The sequence below is a fragment of the Ceratotherium simum genome, chromosome 29 (assembly GCF_057802395.1).
Source record: "Ceratotherium simum simum isolate JZ-2026a chromosome 29, ASM5780239v1, whole genome shotgun sequence".
Lineage (NCBI taxonomy): Eukaryota > Metazoa > Chordata > Mammalia > Perissodactyla > Rhinocerotidae > Ceratotherium > Ceratotherium simum.
Window position 1 is genome coordinate 2,443,813 of NC_141928.1, and position 19,303 is coordinate 2,463,115.

At 62.5% G+C, this 19,303-nt stretch overlaps 2 protein-coding genes and 2 non-coding genes across 9 annotated transcripts; 1 reads left to right on the plus strand and 3 right to left on the minus strand.

Moving 5' to 3' along the window:
* The first annotated feature begins 806 nt into the window (after positions 1-806).
* On the plus strand, positions 807-10,242 carry DIPK1B (divergent protein kinase domain 1B). Of its 2 annotated transcripts, none has more exons than XM_004423640.3 (5): positions 807-949; positions 4,543-4,677; positions 8,111-8,218; positions 8,364-8,540; positions 9,053-10,242. In XM_004423640.3, exons 1-5 carry the CDS (start codon positions 887-889, stop codon positions 9,863-9,865), a joined length of 1,296 nt encoding a protein of 431 aa, XP_004423697.2. In that variant the 5' UTR covers positions 807-886; the 3' UTR covers positions 9,866-10,242. The 2 variants fall into 2 exon arrangements, with proteins under 2 accessions (XP_004423697.2, XP_087274938.1); XM_087418812.1 differs by having other exon boundaries at positions 815-949; positions 4,540-4,677.
* Positions 10,243-10,967: 725 nt separating this feature from the next.
* LOC147913164 (uncharacterized) lies at positions 10,968-17,318 on the minus strand. Of its 5 annotated transcripts, none has more exons than XR_015548905.1 (6): positions 16,556-17,147; positions 16,107-16,193; positions 15,055-15,135; positions 13,567-13,663; positions 12,600-12,839; positions 10,968-11,829 (listed from the first exon to the last, which is right to left on the minus strand). XR_015548905.1 is itself a non-coding variant. In XM_087418815.1 (6 exons), the coding sequence occupies exons 1-4, from the start codon at positions 17,260-17,262 to the stop codon at positions 15,095-15,097; spliced, it is 261 nt and encodes an 86-aa protein (XP_087274941.1). In that variant the 5' UTR covers positions 17,263-17,318; the 3' UTR covers positions 10,968-11,829; positions 13,567-13,663; positions 15,055-15,094. The 5 variants fall into 5 exon arrangements, 3 of the variants coding, with proteins under 3 accessions (XP_087274941.1, XP_087274940.1, XP_087274939.1); XM_087418815.1 differs by lacking the exon at positions 12,600-12,839 and adding an exon at positions 17,182-17,318 and having other exon boundaries at positions 16,556-16,607; XM_087418814.1 differs by lacking the exon at positions 13,567-13,663 and having other exon boundaries at positions 16,556-16,607; positions 16,953-17,175.
* On the minus strand, positions 14,787-14,920 carry LOC147913165 (small nucleolar RNA SNORA43). Its single transcript, XR_015549059.1, has one exon. It is a non-coding gene; the product is annotated as a small nucleolar RNA SNORA43 (small nucleolar RNA).
* On the minus strand, positions 16,268-16,397 carry LOC147913166 (small nucleolar RNA SNORA17). Its single transcript, XR_015549062.1, has one exon. It is a non-coding gene; the product is annotated as a small nucleolar RNA SNORA17 (small nucleolar RNA).
* Positions 17,319-19,303: the final 1,985 nt, after the last annotated feature.

The following is a 19,303-nucleotide window of genomic DNA, read 5'->3' on the forward strand; positions in this document are numbered from 1 at the left end:
GGCTATATTGTAAACACTGGCAGAGGCGCACGGTAAGAAAGGCGCATTTTACTTGGTTCCGTAAAGAAACGAAAGAAACAGGCAAACGCCGCCACGGCGTCCACCGCCCCTCCAGGCCGGGTGGTTGGCACGGGACCCCCACTCGCGGCCTCGCCCCGACATGTCCCCGTCCCTGGGCTCACTGCCCCTCCCGCCCCTGCCACGCGGGGCCTCTGCACGCTGCCCGCCTCGGCCGCCGCCTCCCTCCGCGGGGGCGCCCCAATCACTCAAGGGTGCGGGCTGGGGGCGCGTGTGGGCAGAGCCTCGGCGCCCTTCCCCTTCTCACGGGGCGGGGGCGCGCGGGGGGAGAGCGGAGAGGTAGGGGCGGGCCGCGGGCGCCTCCCACCAGCACCGCAGCCCTCCCTCCGCGCCCCCGGCCCCCCACCTCCCTTCCTCCCGCGCGCCCCCGCGGCGCCCCCGCCCCTGTGCGGCCGCGCGCCTCCCTCTGCGCGTCCCCGCCTCTCCTCTCCCCCTCCCCATCCTTCCTCTCTCCCTTCCCGGTGCCCGGCCCGCCCCTCCCTCTCCTCCGCGCGGCCCCGCCCCTCCTCTCCCCCTCCCCATCCCTCCTCTCTCCCTTCCCGGTGCCCGGCCCGCCCCTCTCTCTCCTCCGCGCGTCCTCGCCTCCCCTCTCCCTCCCCACCTCCTCTCTCCCTTCCCGGTGCCCGGCCCGCCCCTCCCTCTCCTCCGCGCGCCCCCGCCCCGGCCGGCCGTCAGAGGCGCGCGCCCTCCCGTGGACGCGGGCGGGCGGGGGCGCGCGGAGGGGGAGGAGGAGCGGCGGCCGTTGCGGGCCGGCCCGCGGGGCTGACGCCGAGCCGAGGCGGGCCCGCGCACCGGCCGGGCGCCCACCATGCGGCGGCTGCGGCGTCTGGCGCACCTGGTGCTCTTCTGCCCCTTCTCCAAGGGCCTGCAGGTAGGCGCGCCCCCGCCCCGGTCCCGGCCCCCTCCCGGCCTCTACACCCCCCTCCCCGGCCCCTACAACCACCCCCCGCCCTCGGTGCCCGGGCTGCGGCGGGGGCGCGCGGCGTCCAGCCCTGGGGGAATGGCCCTGGTCCGGATCAGGACTCGAGGTTACTGAGCGCTGGGGTGCGCGGGCCCCGGCGCGGCTGGGGGCTGGGAGAGGACTGTGGGGGCCGGGGTGGGGGGTGTTGATGGGGCGAGCAGAGGGTCCCGGCGCCGCGGAGGCTGCGGAGCGGCAGTCCCCGCGCTGGGGCCGAGGAAGGCCTCCATTCCCCGCGGGCAGGACCCTGCTCCCTGAGGCCCAGAAACCACACCGAGTCCATTCCCTTTTCCTCTACTTACGAGATAAGGTTTTTTGTTGTTGTTGTGGAAAACTTGAGACACATACAAAGCACTAAGAAGGACATAACCTCCCCTGGGTCATCTCCCAGCCAGTCTGAGCTTAGGGGTGTGCCCTGACCCCACTGTGACCTTGGACAAGTCACCGTCCTTGCCAGGAGCCAGTTTCTGCAGGGGAGGCCCGGGCTGCCTTGGGTGCCAGCTGTCAGGAGCCCTGTCACCTCTGCTTTGTGTGGTCCAAGCCAGGCCCGCATCCCAGTTTCAAATCCTCCAGGCCCACCCTGTGACCCGGATGCCCTCCAGGATAGCCCTGTCAGAGCCGCCCACACCTCCGTGGCCTCCCCAGGGCTCTCCTGGGGCCAGAGCAGGAGGGTCCCTGCCAGGGCCGTGCCCTTGGCTCAGGGCCTGGCTGGCCTCAGCTCCCCACCCGGGAGAAGGGTGGGAGCCAGGAAACACGCCGGTCGCATGTCTGTGCCAGACGCCCTCCCTGCCCGCCTGGGGCCTTGGGGTGCGTGGTGGTCTTGGTCAGCTCTGGGCAAGGCGGGAGCTGAGGGTCTGAGGGTCCACCCCACAGCAGGAAGCAGGGATGTGCACTGGCCCCTGTCCTGAGGGAGGGGCCTTGACCAGGCTGCTGCGGGGGAGGCCCAGAGCAGCCGGCTCCAGACCCTGGGCACCAGGCCTCTGAGCTCGGCACAGATGGGTGGTAGAATGGTTCCGGCAGATTCCCAGTGGTCTGAGCCCCGCCTCACCCCCGTCTTAGTGTTGGGACACTCTGAGCCTCAGTTTCCCCGCCTGTGAAACACCCTCCTGGGTTGGTGGTGCTTGTAGGGCATTGGCCATGGGTCGTTCACCGTTGTGCTGTTACTGTCCTGACTGACCCTCCCCATCCTCCAAGTGGCGTCTCCAGGAGCCTGGGGGGGGCGGGGCTGGGGGGGCAGCTGCAGGGCCCCCCCCCCCATGAGTAAGACCCGCCCTGTCCCAGGGGCCCACCCACCAGTGGGACAGGCCCCCCTGGGAGGGGGCAGGGCAGGGTAGGGGATGGGGGTCAAGGACTGGCCCTGGAGGAGGTGCTTGCTGAGGGCGAGCACCTGGGGGTCGGGCGGAACCAGCCAGGTGAGGACGGGGTGCTGGGAGAGGGGCCGCCACGCGAAGGCCCGCAGCCCCGGGGGTCTGGCAGGGGAGCGGGCAGTGCCTGGGGTGGGCCCCGCAGGCACTGTGAAGCCCAGTCCGCCCACGCGTCCAGCACTGGCTATAGCCAGCCCTCCTCCTGCTGTCCCCCAGGAGCCCCAGCGCCGGCCTTCAGGGCCCTCTCCGAACTGAAAGCCCACCCAGAGGCCCCGCCCACCGCTCCGAACTGAAAGCCCACCCAGAGGCCCCGCCCACCGCTGCCCCGGGACGTTGTTCACCACCGGCCAAAGTCCGACCTTGTCCTGCCAGAACACCCCCTCCCTCCCCCGTCCCTCCACTTTCCTGTTGTTCACTTTGAACACATCTGACGGAAATAGGCACGGTAGCGGGGGCAAGTGGGCCTGAGGCCCAGCCCCTCACTCTGCCCTGGGCCAGTCCCGCTCTTCAGTGGCCACTGAGGCTCCGGGCCTGCCCCCGACTCTCGGGGTCCTCCCGCTGGAGCTCCTCCTGGGAGGCCAGCCTGTGAGTGGGTGCAGGGAAGCGGGAGGGGAGGCCCTGGCCCGTCCTCGGTGGGGAGCCGGTGGCCCCATTTCTCAGGGCCAGCCCTCAGCCTCCAGCTAACCAGGACCCAGGACTAACCAGGATTGCAGCTGCTGCCCGGCCCGTGGGTGGAGGGCATGTGCCAACGCTGGCAGTGGCACCTTCTCTGGGGGCAGGCTGGCCTGAAGCCCTGGCCTCCTGCTCTTCAGGCCCCTGGGGCTCAGCCACCTGGTCAGGTGTCCCAGCCCCTGTGTGGGACAGTGCATGGCAACCCCGTCCCCTCGGCTGACCACTCTGTGATTTGCCAGGGCAGGGAGTGGGGAAGGGAGGTAGTGCCCTTGGAATCTGGGCTTGGGGGCTGGATGGGAGACAGCACCCTCCAGGGCGCCAGGACCCTCATATCCTGTGATTCCACTTGTAGCTGGGGAAACCTGGCAGAGGGGCAAGCCCTCTGTAGAAGCAGTTCCCATCCTGGCCCACCCTGAACATCTGACGGGCCACCCTGGACATCTGGGACAGAGCTTCTGGCAGGGGGGCCGGGGCTGCGTCTCTTATTTATTTATTCTTTGTTGTGGTAAATCATGCGTAACATAAAATTCAACATCTTAACCACTTTTAAGTGCACAGCTCAGTGGCATTCAGCACATTCACGTTGTTGTGCAGCCGTCACCACCATCCGTCTCCAGGACTCTCTCATCTTCCCAAACTGAAGCTCCGTCCCCATGAAACACTCACCCCATCCCCTCCCCTAGCCCCGGCACCACCATCCACTTCCTGTCTCTGTGGGTTGACTCCTCTAGGGCCCCCGTATAGGTGGGATCCTACAGAATTTGTCTTTTTGTGACTGGTTTATTTCACTCGGTATGTCCTCCAGGTTCATCCACGTTGCAGTGTGTGTCAGGATTTCCTTCCTTTCTCAGGCTGCAAAACCTTCCATTTTGTGGGTAGATAACCCTTGTGTTGATCCATTCCTCCACTGATGGACACTTGGTGGTGTCCACTCTCTGGCTGCTGGGAATATGCTGCTGTGAACGCGGGTGTGCAAGGCCACATCTCTTAAAGGCTCTCAGGGCACCTGTGCCGCACAGGTCGTGCCCTCTGCACCAGCAGCCTCCGTGCCCCGTCCTCCCTGCGGGCCCTGGTCCAGCTGGAACTTTCCACCAGTTGGAGGATAGTGCACATAGGTGGTGATTCTCTAGCCTGATCTTGTACGGAGGTTAAATGTCATAAAATGAGGGTAAGACAGGAGGGAAATTTGTAAAAAATGCCTTTATTCAGCAAAATAAAGAGTTGCCTGCCCTGAATTCTCCGTTATTTTGAAATTTCACCTGCCCGTGAGATTTAAAAGTCCAGGAGCCAGCAGGCATCCGCCCCCACCCTGGGGTGGGTGTGCCGAGGGGGCAGGGAGATGTGGGGGACAGGGTGGGGTGGGATGGGGTGCTGGCTGCAGGGAGGGGCCGGCGGGAAGGCTGGGGTCTGTGAAATGGGTACGCACACCCCAAATGTGGCGCTTCCTCACGTGCCTGCCTCCCCCAGCAGGGCCGGCTCCCAGGCTTCAGGGTCAAGTACGTCTTCCTTGTCTGGCTGGGCGTCTTTGCGGGCAGCTGGTTGGTGTACGTGCACTACTCATCCTACGTGGAGCTCTGCCGCGGGCACATCTGCCAGGTGGTCATCGTAAGTGTCGCCTCAGCCGGGCTCGTGAGCAGATGGGGGGTGGCAGGCCCTGCGCTCCTTCCTGCCCAGTGCCCACACTCAGGCCATGGGCCACCAGGAGATTTGGCTCTCGATCCTCAGAGGCGCCTGGGCAGTGATTTTAAGGTGGATCCTATTGCGCTGTGCAGAGCCGCCTCTGGCTGGGTGTGGAGATTCGGGGGTGGCGGGGAGGAAGGGGGAGACGTGGGCAGGCTGCTGCAGGTGCCCAGGAGAGCGGGCGGCTGGGGAAGGACAGACGGGGTGGGCTCCAGAGATGTTTGGAGGGAGGAAGTTTTAGAGCGAGACTGGGACGGGGAAAGGTTGGTGGCCTTGAGGGCCCCTCCTGGGGCCAGGGGTCCACAAAGGAGGCTGCAGGGCGTGGTCCTCGGAGCCTCCTGCCTGGGGGACAGTGCTAAAGTTGCTGCCCGCCGCGGCCTCTTGAGAGAGGATATGCGTGTGTGAGGGTGCAGGTGTGGTGTGTGCGTGCACAGCGCGTTGACTCCGTGCTTCTGTTGATGCCCTGTGACTCTGGCTGGAGGGAGGGGCCACGGCAGCCCAAGGGTCTCCTGCAAACCCCAGGCTCTTTCTGATCCCACCTGCCACCCTGCCTGGCCCTCCTGGGCCAGCTAGCGAGCAGGGTTCTGATGCCTGCGCTCCACTCGGGGGCGGGCTGGGAGGGCCTCCCTGGTAGCAGCAGGAGCTCCTGGGTCTCGAGCTGGGAACCGTGGGGTAGAGACTCTGGGAGACCCCGGCCTTGAACCTGCCTCTTCTTGCCCCCCACCAGCTGGGCGGCCTGGAGCTGCTTCTCTTCCTCTGTAAGGTGACGAGGGATCTCTCCTGGGGGCTGTGTGGTGACTGAAGCCGGCCCTGGACGAGCTCAGGCAGGCCTGCTCTGGCCAAGGTCCCACAGGGGCCAAATCTGGGAAAGTCTGGAGGTGGCGGTGGGGAGGGGCATGGGGTCCGGAGCAGGAGAGCCCATGTGATGGGACCTGCAAGGGTCCAGGTGGCATCTGAGTGTCTGATTTTTGGCTAAGTAACTCCTGGGGGCCGGGCCAGCACTGGGCACTGAGGACGCAGTGCCCACGCCGAGGGGGAAGAGGCCTTCAGGCCTCCTGACTGTTCCTGGGCATGAGTGTTCGTTCCAGAAATGCTCACTGGTGGCCTTCAGGGGCCAGGCCTGAGCTGGGCGGGGACACATGGCCCTGCCTTCACAGTCCAGAATACACGAGGGCAGACGTGCGTGGGGAGGGAGCCCATATGGGGATGGGGAGGTCCAGGATGGGCCAGGGCAGCCAGGGGTGAGCAGCAGCGGCTGGCCTGAGGGCCATGGGGAGCAGGTGAGGGTTGTAGAGAGCAGCACTGTGAGCCGACATGCCATTGGAGTGACGGCCGGGGCTGGAGGGGCCTATGGGGCAGCGAGACCTGGGAGGAAGCAAGAGCCGGCAGGTGCAGTGAGCAGATGATCAGAGCATTGACAGAAGGTTCTGAGCCTCTCGTGTGTGCCGGCAGCAGCCCCTCAAGATGCAGAGGACACTGGGGGAGCAGAGGAGAAATAGGCTCCTCCTAACAAGAGGAAACCACAGCTTCCGTTTTCCCAGGGTGCCTTGGCCTTCCGGCCAGCGGGGGTGTCCCCGGGCTGCTGGGAGCCTTTCCGGAGGTCATTGCCAAGCCCAGCTCTCCTGAGGCCTGTCCCTGGGGCCATGGGGACACCCCTCCTTTCCAGAGGAGAACTACTCGCCTCATGGGGGGCATCAGCCGTCTCAGAGAGGTTCCACAGCTTGTCTAAGGCCACACAGCAGGGGGTGGGGGCCAGGGCCAGGGGTCACAGCTCAGGGGCTCACAGGCCTGGGGGGCTCGGCCCGGAGCCGCACATTGAGTCCCCACCGTGGCCCACTCTGCAGACAGGAAACAGGCTGTGAGGTGAGGCAACTTGCCCGGAGCCTGATGGGCTGCAGGAGCCCTGAAGCCTCAGCCTCTGAGGAAGCCCCTTCCCCAGCCCTGGTGGGCAGCGTGGCAGGCGCTGGCTGGGGGCTGGCCGGGCGGAAGTGTGCGCCTGAGCAGAGCAGCCCGCCCGCCCACATTCCCTGCAGCTCCGCAGGGTTTTTGGGGGGCTCAGAGCAGACCCTTTGTGGTGGAGGGCCTCCTTACCAGGTGGTGGAATGGAAGGGCGTGGTTTTTCCTAGTTTTCCTTTACCCTCTTGACCAACGGCTGTCATTCTCATGATGCCACAGCACAGACGCCTCCTTCCCGGCTCACACTGCTGAGTCCAGGGCCTCTTGGTGGCTCAGTCTCCTTTCTGTCCCTGCCCTGGTGTTGGGGAGGCCCTGACTCCCTGCCCTCCCTCCTCCCCACGCTTGGGTGGTGCCATGTTCTACACGCTCCCTTCTCTCTCATTCCTCCAACCCTGGCTCCACCAAGGGCCTGAGCTCCATGGCAACGGCATCCATGGCACCCAGGCATTCACCCCACAGTCGCTGCAGACGGCCACAACCCCCCACCCGGAGGGAAGGGCCTGACTCCATCACCTCCCGCTTCCCTCGCTTCCTGCTCGGGTCAGCCCAGACCCCCGGGATGCGGGGGGCTGCAAGGCCCTGTCTAGAGCTGCGGAAAGGGCCAGGGGGTGGGGGTGGGGCGGCAGCTACTCTGATCCCGACCTAATTAGTGCTGAAAGCTTCTCCCTGTGCGTCTGGCTAATAAGGGGGCCCGGCGGGGGGCAGGACGAGCCTGAGGTGACAGACAGCCCTGGTGACAGCCCCGTGCCCATGACAGAGGGGCTGGGAGGAGCCTCCCCATCTCGCAGGGGGAGGTCGAGGCAGCTCGACCGCATGGCCCAGCTGGCAAGCTCCCCGGCAGAAGCCGAAGCGGGTGGTGCCCTGTGGACTGTCGGCTGCGGCCCCGGGCGTCTACACCGCGCACTTGGAGTGGGGTGGTGGGCACATCGCGTCACAGGCTCTGCTGCACCTGCTTCCGTCCACAAGGAAGGGCTGGGCTGGACACAGACAGAGACCAAGCCAGGGAGAACTGGGCCCCCGCTCAGGAGCAGTTGTGCCGACGAGAAGCTTGGCATTTCGCAGGACGATGGGGACGGGTCGGTGGGCGAGCCGCTGACTCAGGGAGGGGCTGGTGGGCTTTCGGACCGCAGTGAGCGTGGGCCCCTGCCAGCCGGCAGGTGCCCGGGCCTCCGGGGTGGCTCAGCTGTGGCCGGAGTGTGCCTGGTGACGGGCTGCAGCCGCCTGGGAGCCCCTCTGAGAAGTGGCGTGGCCTGAGACCCAGGGGGCGGCTGGCAGATGTGACGTGGGCCTCAGCCTGCCCGGCCAGGGGTGCAACATGTAAGGGTGGGGGGAGGGAGGCGAGGGGAGGAGCCCCTGAGCCCCGGCCTCCCCGGGCCACTTCCTGGCATCCTCGTCCTCTCAGTGTGACCAGTACCGCAAGGGCATCATCTCGGGCTCCATCTGCCAGGACCTGTGCAACCTGCACAGGGTGGAGTGGAGGACCTGCCTCTCCTCCGTCCCCGGCCAGCAGGTAAGCCCAGTGGGGTCGGGCTGGGGTCGGGCCCCAGGGCCGTGCCGGGAGAGCCTCCCTCCCTGTGTCTGGGGGCCCGGGGCTCAGATGCCGAGGTGCAGTGAGAGGGGACATCTGCACGGAGGATCCCTGTGGCCCCGTCCAGGTGTACAGCGGGCTCTGGCAGGGCAAGGAGGTGACCATCAAGTGTGGCATTGAGGAGAGCCTGAACTCCAAGGCCGGGTCGGAGGTGGCCCCCCAGCGGGAGCTGGTGCTGTTTGACAAGCCCACGCGGGGCACCTCGATTAAGGAGTTCCGGGAGATGACCCTTGGCTTTCTCAAGGTCAGTCGGCTCTCCTGGGGGCTGTGTCGAGCTCACACCCAGGGACGTGTGCACAGGGCGGGAGGCAGGGTGGGTGGGGGCCATACAGCCAGCCAGATGCCTGGCTAGCCTCCCCGGCTCCAAGCAGACCCTCACTTGGGGAACACCCACTCTGTGTGGAGGACCCCGCCCCAGGGGCCATGTGTCGGGGAGAGCAGGGATGTGAGGTGGGAGATGAGAAGTGATGGGTCCCACCCAGAGTGCCCACCCCCAGGCTCCCGGGCACTGGTGGAGACGCAGGGACACAAAGGCCCCGGGAGGGAGCAGCTCCAGGAAAGACGCAGGTAGGTGGGTGGTCAGGGCGGGCTTCTAGGAGACGCAGGGGCCTCCCATGTCCCTGGTTATCCCTCCAACCCCTGTGCGGGGTCTGAGGAGCACATCAAGGCTGGCATCCTGCCCCCTTAGAAGCGCCCAAGGTCGTGCTCTCATGGGCTCTGAAACGATTGGTCCCCCGCTCTTCTGGTCCCAAACAGGCGAACCTGGGTGACCTGCCCTCGCTGCCAGCCCTGGTGGGGCAGGTCCTGCTCATGGCAGACTTCAACCAGGACAGCAGGGTGTCGCTGGCCGAGGCCAAGTCGGTGTGGGCCCTGCTGCAGAGGAACGAGTTTCTGCTGCTGCTGTCACTGCAGGAGAAGGAGCACGCCTCCAGGCTGCTGGGCTACTGCGGGGACCTCTACGTCACCGAGGGCATCCCGCACGGCTCCTGGCACAGCGCCGCGCTCCCGCCCCTGCTGCGCCCGCTGCTGCCGCCTGCCCTGCTCGGCGCCCTGCAGCAGTGGCTGGGGCCCGCGTGGCCGTGGCGGGCCAGGATCGCCATCGGCCTGCTGGAGTTCGTGGAGGAACTCTTCCACAGCTCCTACGGGACCTTCTACATGTGCGAGACCACGCTGGCCAACGTGGGCTACACGGCCAAGTACGACTTCAAGATGGCTGACCTGCAGCAGGTGGCGCCCGAGGCCGCCGTGCGCCGCTTCCTGCAGGGCCGCCACTGCGAGCACAGCTCGGACTGCACCTACGGGCACGACTGCAGGGCGCCCTGCGACCAGCTCATGCGGCAGTGCAAGGGCGACCTCCTGCAGCCCAACCTCGCCAAGGTGTGCGAGCTGCTGCGGGACTACCTGCTGCCCGGCGCTCCCGCCGACCTGCGCGAGGAGCTGGGCAGGCAGCTGCGCACCTGCACCACGCTGAGCGGGCTGGCCAGCCAGGTGGAGGCGCACCACTCGCTGGTGCTGAGCCACCTCAAGACCCTGCTCTGGAAGAAGATCTCCCACACCAAGTACTCCTGAGGGGCGGCCCCCCCCGCCCCCCCCCCCACACACACACGAGGGGCCGCCTGTGGCCCCAGGGTCCTCCTCCTCTTTCCCCCTGCCACCCTACAAAGGACAGGGCTGCCGGAATGAGCGCCCCGGGCTGCACCAGAGCTCGGGCAGCTGCGTAGGTTCCTTGGCGCCCCCCACCCCCCCCCCCCGTGTTTTCCAGGCTCTCTAGGCCCCAACCATCCAGCCAGACGACCATTTAGCTGGAACAGGAGAGGCTGGAAGGGGAAAGGGCAGGAAGGAGGACCTGGAGCCTGACCACCAAGGGCTGGCTGAGGGACCCACCCAGGCCAAGTTGGGTTTTGTTACTTTGAATATAGGATTATAAATAAATAGCTTTTCTGTGACTACTTGAGTTCCCCTCACCCCACTCTGGACCCCTGCCCCCTAGACCACCCATCAGCCACTTGGGCTCAGAAGTGGGGGGCTGCCCCCCTCCAGTCTGGACAGAAGATGCAGCGTGCAGCCGTCAGGGGCACAGTCTGCTGCAGGAGGCCTCAGCGGGCAGTGACAGGTCTCCTAGGGCCTGCCGGGCCCTCCGCAAACTCCTAGAGCCAAATTCTGGTGGCTGCATGGTTAACGGAGACAAGGGGGCAGCGAGGGGGTGCTGGAAGCCCATCTTCCTCTCTGGTTTCTGAAGTCTCCGAGGACCAGCCCCCAAAGCTGGGTTATGGCATGGTTCCTGAAGGTCGTGGACCCCACGCAAGAGGTGCTGGAGTAACAAGCGGTGAAGCACGGCTTTACTCAGCTATTTACAAGACCTTCGACTTCTACGTTACAAACTTCCTCCTCTGATGCTTGGTGCACAAAATAATGCAGCCTCAGTCTAGGAATTCGTTTTTAACTCGTTTTAATGACCCACTAGATGTAAAACCCATTATCTGCGAGAGCCAAGCATCTGGTTTTCTTTGTCCCACCCTCCCCAACAAGAAGCTGTGTGCCCAGGAGCCTCTGAGCCCTTCTCCCCCCCGGGGCGGGGGGGGGGCACGGGACGCGACACCAGCAAGCACACACACACCTTCTCGTGTTCAGGCCCCAGCTAATCAGACTATGAAGAAAAAGCAAGTTGAGATACAATTTATTCAAGATCAATTTATTCTCGTGTTGCCAACACTTTCCTTGAAGAAAAAGGCATTAAACAAATCCTTGAATTCATCTTAACACCTTTTGCTTAAAATGTTCCAAAATTTCAACTATAATATCCATATTCTTAGCACTAAAATCTTTTTCCATCTAGATTTTTTCCCTCTTTTGGGGGGAAGATAATCCAAGCACAATAAAAAACAGTTTAGGACCATGGGCTCAGGGCAGTTCAAAAACTGTGTGCGCCAAAAGATCACACATCCCAGGATGCCGTGATGGCAGGAGGATTTAAGAATCAGGGCATTGAGATGAGGGGTGCTGGGCAACCCTGCAGCTTAGAGCCCCCTCGTCCTCCGCCTACGACAGATGGTGCACATGCAGGGTAGCCGCTGTCCCTTGTCCCTGGGAGCTGCTCTGCAGGGACACTGCTGTCAGCCACTCGTCTCCCTCCAAAAGCAGAGCTGAGTCCACAGCTGCCTTTGGGCGCCTTCTGAAAACAACCACGTTTATGGAAAGCAGAGCCCTGGGCCCCAGCACATCTTGTCCTCTTCACCATGCTGCTGTCGCTTTTAGTTTCCCTTGTTTTTTGGATTCCCAACTGTCTGCTAACACTTCTTTCTGCAAATCCCTCTCACAGCACACCAACATTCCACACAAAATTATTTCATAAGCCTACGGATTCTTTCTCCTCGGAGGACACTTCTCAAGGCCGTGATTTTCCCACTTCTCTCCGACGTGCCCCCGCAGCAGAGTGCCAGGGCCCCAGCATTTACAAGCTGCATCCTCTCTGCTCTCTGGTGCCCTCCTGGAGGACCGAGGAACGTCCGTGGCTGATCCAGCAGGTTGCCCACCTGTATGGACGCAGAAAACCGGCCACTTGAGATGACCCACCGGCAGCGCCTCTGGTGCTGGATCACAGCCCTCCCTCCTGGTCAAGCCTCCTGACCTCAGGACAGCAGAGCAGAAAGGTTTCTGGAGTGCAAAGACATGGCTGCTGAAGCCACCTCAGTCTTCTCCCCCAAACATGCCAAGCCCAGCTCCCCCTCTTCTGAACATTCCACTCACCACCCGGTTTCATGTCACAAACGAACAGACACAGCCTTGTGCACGTTCAAGGACAGAAAAGAAATCCTCAACTCTAAGAAAATGTGACACCCTGTAGCAATCTTCCGTCTGAAACAAGGTTCTACCCAATTACCAACTAGGAGGGGCCGGCAAACCCAGCCCGAGCCCATTCTGCATCCTCAACTTGCGGCCTCCTCCCCACACTGAGCTGGCTGCCGGGCTCAAAGGCGGATGTGCCCGCCCTCCCCTCGTCCTCTCTGGTGGTCAAGCCCACTTCCTTCCTGCAATCCCATCATCACCCCAGCTGCACCCGTCACCCGTAGAGAAGACACGGAAAACTCAAGTGCACAACACAAGGGAAGGCGGGCAAGACCTCGAGCGGCTGCTCAGCGGCAGCGAGGAGCCGCAAGTTCAAGGGGATCCTTCTCGTAAAAGAGCCACAGCCGTCCAGGAGGTGGCTTAAGGACCACGGGACGAAGGCTAACACTACATCCCACCACGCCAGCACTGGGTGGGCAGCTCCTCCCCGCCCCGTGTTCACCTGGTGGGTGCTCACCTCCCACGCCGCATCAGGGCTGGCCAGTGACCACAGGACCCGGCGTGAGTGATGACGTCCCTTCCCAGGCTGGCTTATGCCCACGCTGGGGGAAGCCAGCTGCCACGTCGTGAGGACCCTCGGCCTCCTGCCCACAGCCAGAGCACGCCATCTTGGAAGCGGCTCTTCCTGCCCCGGTCAAGCCTTCAGATGCTGCAGCCCCCAGAGAAATCCTGCCCGAACCACCGCGTCAGGCCACTCCTGACCACAGAAACAGTAAGGTAATCAATTTTGTCATGGTTAATTTGTGACGCAGCAGTAGGTAACTAACACACCACCTAACAGGCAAGGTCTCCGAGGTCAGGTGACAAGCTGGCCTGCCTCACCACAACACGTAAGCTTTGCCACCACCCAGCTCTGCTCACTGAGGTCGTGGGTGGCTTTCGCTATCAGCTCCTGAAACGCTGCCAACACTGAAATATCACCTCTCCTCTCAAAGGCACGGCCACCAGGCCAGGCAGCCGAGAGGGGCTTTCACCCAAGGGCCGCCTGCTGCACCCTGACATGAGGCACGAGCCCTGCACACAGAGGGTGCCTCAGAACCGCTCCCTGCACTTTCCACACCCATTTTGCTGGGCCTGGACTTTGGAGATGCTGCTGCAGAGCGCAGACAACAGGACAGCCGCAGACAAGCCTCTCCCAGAGCAGTCTGGAGGGCAGCACGGAGAGCACACACCACCCGCCTCGGGTGGCAGGGCCTCGGGGCAGACCCTTGGCAGTCCATCCCATTCGCCCTTCCCCAGATTCAAAGGCTCATCGTCATTTTCCAGGTGGCCAATCAGCTGATGACCCCCCACGACCCCTGCCCCGCCCACAATGAGGATAATTTCATACACCACACCCAGCTAGATTCTGGCAAACCGGTGTCCACCACGAGGGTCCAGGAGTTCTGTCAGACCCCCAGCCAGCCGCCCACCTCCCAACTTACCTGTCCTGAAGCGAGGCCTGGCGTCCATCTGTAGGTCTGTTCCACTGGCCACCCTCACAGCACACAGCTGGGCCCCACCGTTCCTGGGCCTCTGGATCTGAGAAATGACAGAGAATGGTAGACCAGACCAGGCATTCTTGCCTTTAACCTGGATTCCCCAAACAGGCTTCGGAGAATCCAATCCGGGGATCCCAAAACTGTACGTGAAGTTACGTTTTCTGGTGAGATTCTACAGCAAAGTTTGCCACCCTCAGCATTGTCGACACCTGAGGCCCCGTAGTTCTACTGCAGGGGCCGCCGTCCTGTGTGCTGCAGGATGGGCAGCAGCAGCCCTCATTCCTGCCCATCTATCTTCAGGCATTGCCACGCCCTGGGAGCGGCACACAGATGCCCCTGGTTGAGAACCACTGATTGACAGCTCTCGTTCAACCCTCAACTTAAATGTTTTAGAAAATAAAAGCAAAACGTCTATTTTTTTAATTTAACATCAATGACTTTCTCACCCTGAGCAAATGGTCCCAGATCTCTCCATCTGCAAGGGGGCCACGACAGCCCTGGCTACACTGGCCATCCCACTGGGGTTACAAGAACAGCCCCTTCACTCCCCAGTGCCCTGGTCTGGACGACCGTCTGTCAAGTTACAGTCGGTCCACTGAGGGGCTCCACACAGGGGCCCTGACCTCTGTCTCAGCAACAGAACAAGTGCCAGGAGGGGACCTTTGGCCTTCCTCCCAGTTCCCAAACGGACCAAACCATCTCCTTGAAGTGCTCTGCTTGTCTCAAGGGTCTTTATGGCACGGATGTTCCTGGGCTAGGCAGCTCAAGACCCCTGCCCCATCCCCCACTGGCTCTGTGAACAGGGCCCAGTGGCCTCCACGAGAAGTGACAATGCCAGACAGGACGTAGGCCATTCACACGAATGCCTCGGTTCTCAGCCAGGGATGCACGTCACACCCGCCCAAGGACTTACTAATAAGTTCTTCCCAGACAGACCTACAGAATTATCATTCCTGGAAAGAGACCCTCTCCTGGTCAAGCCCATTGTGCCAAAAGCTTGCCAGGTGCTTACACACACACACACCTCATTTAATCGTCACGACAAGCCTCATTTCACAGATAAAGAAACAGACTCAGAGTGTTCAGGGCAAGAGTGTTCAGGGTCTTGCCCGGGTTCCCAGCTGTAAGCACGCATGAGCACACCACCTGGCGGCAGTTCTGGGGAATGTCAGGCTACAAACCATTCTTAGTGCTCACTGTTCTGAGCACTGAGCGTAGAAATAGCCACTTCCTCTTTGCCCTGAGGTCACAGGTGCCGCAGAGCAGCTGCACCTGTGGTGCTGGCAGGTCCAGCATCTGCGGGGCAGTCATTCCTACCCACCCAGCAGGTGGCCAGGCTCAGCTCAGAACCGCCCAGACTGCAGCCAGGGCAGCAGGGACGAGAGCAGGCCCGCCTCATCTGATGGAGTCGGCCTTCCCCTCGCCTCTTACCTTGGTCGGGACCACGACGGTCAGTCGTTCTGGCCAGTATTCACCCTGTGAGCTGATGTTCCCAGGCTGTCACCTTCCCTCCTGTATCAAATAACAAAAACGCTTGGCCCAGAATCAAGTACAGTCGGGCACTGTATGACACATCAGTCAATGGACCACACACACAACGCTGGTCCCAGAATGTTAGTACCATACAGCAGGTGTGTAGCAGGCTACACTGTCTAGGGAAGTATGCCCGACGATGTTCACAAAATGACGAAATCGCCTACCGGATGTATTCCTCAGAACGCGTCCCCGTCATGAAGCGACACATGACTGTATAAGAGAAGCTGGCTGCCCTTGTTACTGTTAACTGAACCATATACCAGCAAACTCTTCCCTACTCCTAGATGATTCTGAAAAACCTACCCCCTTGACAAGGTGTGGCAAAAATTAGCCACCAAGCCTTCTACTTTATTCTTCCCATTAGCAGTATCTAGAGCTAATGAAGGCTGCTGCTGACAAGGGAACCCTGTGCCACGGCCACTTGTCAGACCCCCATGAGCAGCCCAGAGTGGCGATCGAAGGACCTGGAGGCCCCCCCAGCACCTGGTGGGAGTTAGTGCCTGATGCACGTGGGGTCCAGAGCAGCCAGGGGGGCTGTCCGGAGGTTTCTGCACCCTCTCCCAGAGAGCACCTCGTGAGCAATGATCAGAAGCCCACTAAACAAGAAGGGAAGAGGCCACACAGGAAACAACGCTCTGGAATTTTAAAAACTCTCCTGTGAAGAAAGCTGACACAGGCAGCCTGCGGAACTCGCTCTGTAATGTCTAAATTCTGCAACTTTAGTTCCAGAGGTTCTGACTGCACTGTCCATAAAATTTAAGAGGCAGAGCAGCTACCCGTGAATACTTTATGACACTTTAATCCACCTAAAATAACCTGAATTACTTCAGATGGTTAGGTGGTATTATTCAGCTCACTCTCTGGTTTGGTGCCACCATTTTCCACCCAATGTGATAGGTAAGCAACAGTCAGATGTCCAGCAAGTCAGCCTAACTGAAGCTCCTCACCTTTTCCACTCATCACTGCGCCGGTAGTCTGCTCCTGCCTCCTGCTGTCAAACGCACGCCCACCTCGTGACTTGAGGCAGCCAAGACCTAGGAAAGAATCAGAGCTTTTACAGGACTGGCTTCAGGTTCCCCGTAAACACACCAACAGCCCAGCACAGTCAAGTGTCAGACTACTCATCATCCAGACGTTCACAGGCCAGAACACTGGGCATAGACAAGCCTCTCTTCTCTCTGCCACCTAATGACACAAACGTGACACCGCAGCCACATCTGCACGCCTCTAGGGGCAGTGTACACGGGAGATTATATAGTTCCAGTACTTATTGCCCGACCACGTGGATGCCGGATCGACCAGTCCTGACAGTTGTCTAGGATGTCACAGGGAAGGGGCTGAATTTGCAGTTATACTTCTGGGGCAGACCTGTTCCAGCACCCACGTGTCAACTCACCAGGGACCCCAGCATGCCCTTCCAGGCCCTTGATTTCCAGCAGGCAAGCTCCCTAGGAAAAAAAGAAACCCACGTTTTATAAGATGCCCACATGGAGGCACTTCACCCAGACTGCGTTCTGCTGCATTAGGTCTCCAGGGAGACCCTGCCACCAGGTCTACGTGTTTCTAGAAAACTCCAGAGCCAGTTACCCTCCCCCCTAACTTGGGGTGCGTGGAAAATGAAGGCTACAATACAGCGGTCCCGTGTGAGATACGATGACGCACCGGCGCTGGAACCCACTGCAGGCGTCAGGCGACCAAGGCCCAGGGCTGCGGATGCAGCCACCTCTGCCCCCCGGGAGGCCACCTCGCCACGGGGAGCACTCATTCCCACCATAACTCAGAAATCGCCTCACTTTTAGAGCCGGATAAACAGTGACAGTCGACCCATTTTTTAAAATGAAAGAGGAGATGAGCGGAAACACGAGGCGACTTTCTCGAGGCCCCCACCAGTCAGAGAAAGCAGCAGGGCCTCTCGGGCCCCCTGCGCCGTGCCGCGCGGGGCACGTCTCCGACAGGCCCCCGTCGGCCATCAACCCCCGCCGCGCCGCCGGGAGACGCGGAACCGAGGAGAGGCGCCCTCACCGGCCGCGCTCGGCCCCCCGGAGCCTCCGCGCCAGCAGGCGCCGCTCCCCCCGTCCGGAGGCCGGACGCACGGGCCCGCATCCCCGGGCCCCGCTCCCCGAGGGCGGCGGTCGGGGCCCCGCGCGCCCCGAGGCCACACAAACCCAGCGTCACGGCCATCACCGTCTCCGCCGCCGCGAAAGGACGCGCGAGCGCGCGCCGCGCCTTTTATAGGGCGTACGGCGGCCCGCGAGGGCCAACCGCGCCCGCCCCGCAGCGCCCTCTAGCGGACCCTGCCGGCCGCGCCGCGCCGCGTGGGGCCTTCTGGTCTTTGCTGGCGCCCGGTCTCACTTGTCGCGCCCCTCGGGCTCACCTGTGGCGCCTCCGGGGTCCTTCCCAGAGCCAGCCAGGCCCAGCCGGCGGGAACTCCCACCCTCCTGCCCGCGCCTGCGGCTCCTCCGATGGGGCAGATCCCTGCGCAGCCGTGGGGCCTCCTAGGTAGGGTGCGATTCTGCAAAATGGAGATCCCGCTGGGACCCACCTCCCATGGACTGCAGGAGTCAAACTATGGAAAGCCCTTAAACAGTGCCAGGCACATCGATAATGTCTTCCGTGGTCACTTTCTCCCACCAATGAGTGCCCCTGAAGCTGGAGCCACCTCCTTGTTTCCTGTAGAAGTGCCTCCTGCTGTCTGGGGAGCCCCGGTTGAGCCGCTCCTGCCGGCCCCAGTCCCCTGGAATCTCTGCACAACCCCCCCCCCGCCCCGGCCCCGGGCTTGGCCTGAGGCCCTGCCAAAGGCTGCACCTCCCCACGGAGCCCCTCAGGACGCTGCCCTGCAGGGAACTCTGCCTTCACCCACTCAGGAGGGTCTCCTAGGTGCCAGCTCTGACTGGCAGGGTAGAGGTTCCCGGGGCCCTAGGCAGCAATATTTTGCTTCCTCTTCTATGTGGAAGCTTCTGAGGTCGGGTCAGGAAGGGCCCACCATGGATTCATTACCCCGATACTTCTCACAAGCTGACGAGTTATCGCTAACTTGGACAGATGTAGGACGACCTGTGGAGCTGGCTGTACCTCAGAGTGAGCTCTTGCTAAGGAGACGCCCGGGCGGGACGCCTACAGGATCCTCTGTGATTGCCAGCATCTGCCTAGGAGCGGAGCGGGAGTCCCTCTAGGCACCCAGACCGCCTCCCGGGTCTGGCCATTTGGGCCACAGGCTGGGCGTCCCCTTTGGCTACTAGGCCGTGAGCATCCCCTGCAGTATCCCAGCGCTGGCGGGCAGGGTGCCCTCCCCTTGGAAGTGTAGTGCAGACAACAAGAGCAACAGGGGCCTGGCTTCCTGGGGACCTGGGGACAGGCTGGGCTGGTTTGGGAAAGGAAGGACCCTTCCCCTCCCATCCACCCCCCAGCCTGGAGGAAGCTAAGTCCCAGCGGAGGGACCAGCTGGGAAGCTGGAGACCTAATTCTCTAAGAAAGAGAAGTTTCCAGAACGCTGGAGAGGGACTTCCCAGGCCTGCCGTTGAATACACTGGCTACCTGGATCCAGTGCTCCACCACCCTGGCCCTGTCCCGGGCCGTCACACTGCGGCCCCCGAGGCAGGTGGTGATGACGCAGTTGGCAACATTGTTGAACTGGGTGACGGTGGTGCGGACGGTGGGAGCCAGGTGCTCCTTGCCCTTCTTGTCCCGCTGGGACCAGATGGAGCCCAGGCAGTGGTAGGGCACCACCTTCCTGAACAGCTCCTGGGGAGCAGCGGGAGTGTCACCCGGCCCTGCCACGCCCCAGCTCGGCTCCACAGTGCCCCCCAGCCCCAGGCAGGGTCCCTGGTCAGAGCTGGAGCTCAGGAAGCTGAGCGTGCGGCTCGAGCCTGTGGGAGTCCCTGGGTCTGTTCTTGCTCGCTGAGGGTGCCCAGCGCGGGATGACCCAAGACCCAACACTGCAGGAAGGGGGAGGGGCTCGTTCACAGCCCAGGCTCGCTTACTGCAGGCACAGAAGGCGGCTCGCACTGCCCACCCCGAGAGGGCATGTTCTCCCCGCCCTGACCAGCCCTCCACGCGGACCTGCTGTCAGGGCCTCAGTGTGGTTCCTGCTGTTGGCACCTCGGACTCTCAGCAGCAGCTGTAGCTGGGTCAGCCTTGGAGAGCA

Bases quoted from the DNA above. Each gene is read 5' to 3' on its own strand.
- DIPK1B (XM_087418812.1), top strand. From the start codon at position 887: ATGCGGCGGCTGCGGCGTCTGGCGCACCTGGTGCTCTTCTGCCCCTTC. The intron at 4,678-8,110 runs GTAAGTGTCGCC...TCGTCCTCTCAG, and splicing joins ACATCTGCCAGGTGGTCATC to TGTGACCAGTACCGCAAGGG. The intron at 8,541-9,052 runs GTCAGTCGGCTC...GGTCCCAAACAG, and splicing joins TGACCCTTGGCTTTCTCAAG to GCGAACCTGGGTGACCTGCC.
- LOC147913164 (XM_087418814.1), bottom strand. From the start codon at position 17,129: ATGGCCGACGGGGGCCTGTCGGAGACGTGCCCCGCGCGGCACGGCGCA. The intron at 16,608-16,952 runs GTGAGGCGATTT...TTTTTTTCCTAG, and splicing joins CTGTTTATCCGGCTCTAAAA to GGAGCTTGCCTGCTGGAAAT. The intron at 16,194-16,555 runs GTGAGTTGACAC...ATTCTTTCCTAG, and splicing joins AGGGCATGCTGGGGTCCCTG to GTCTTGGCTGCCTCAAGTCA.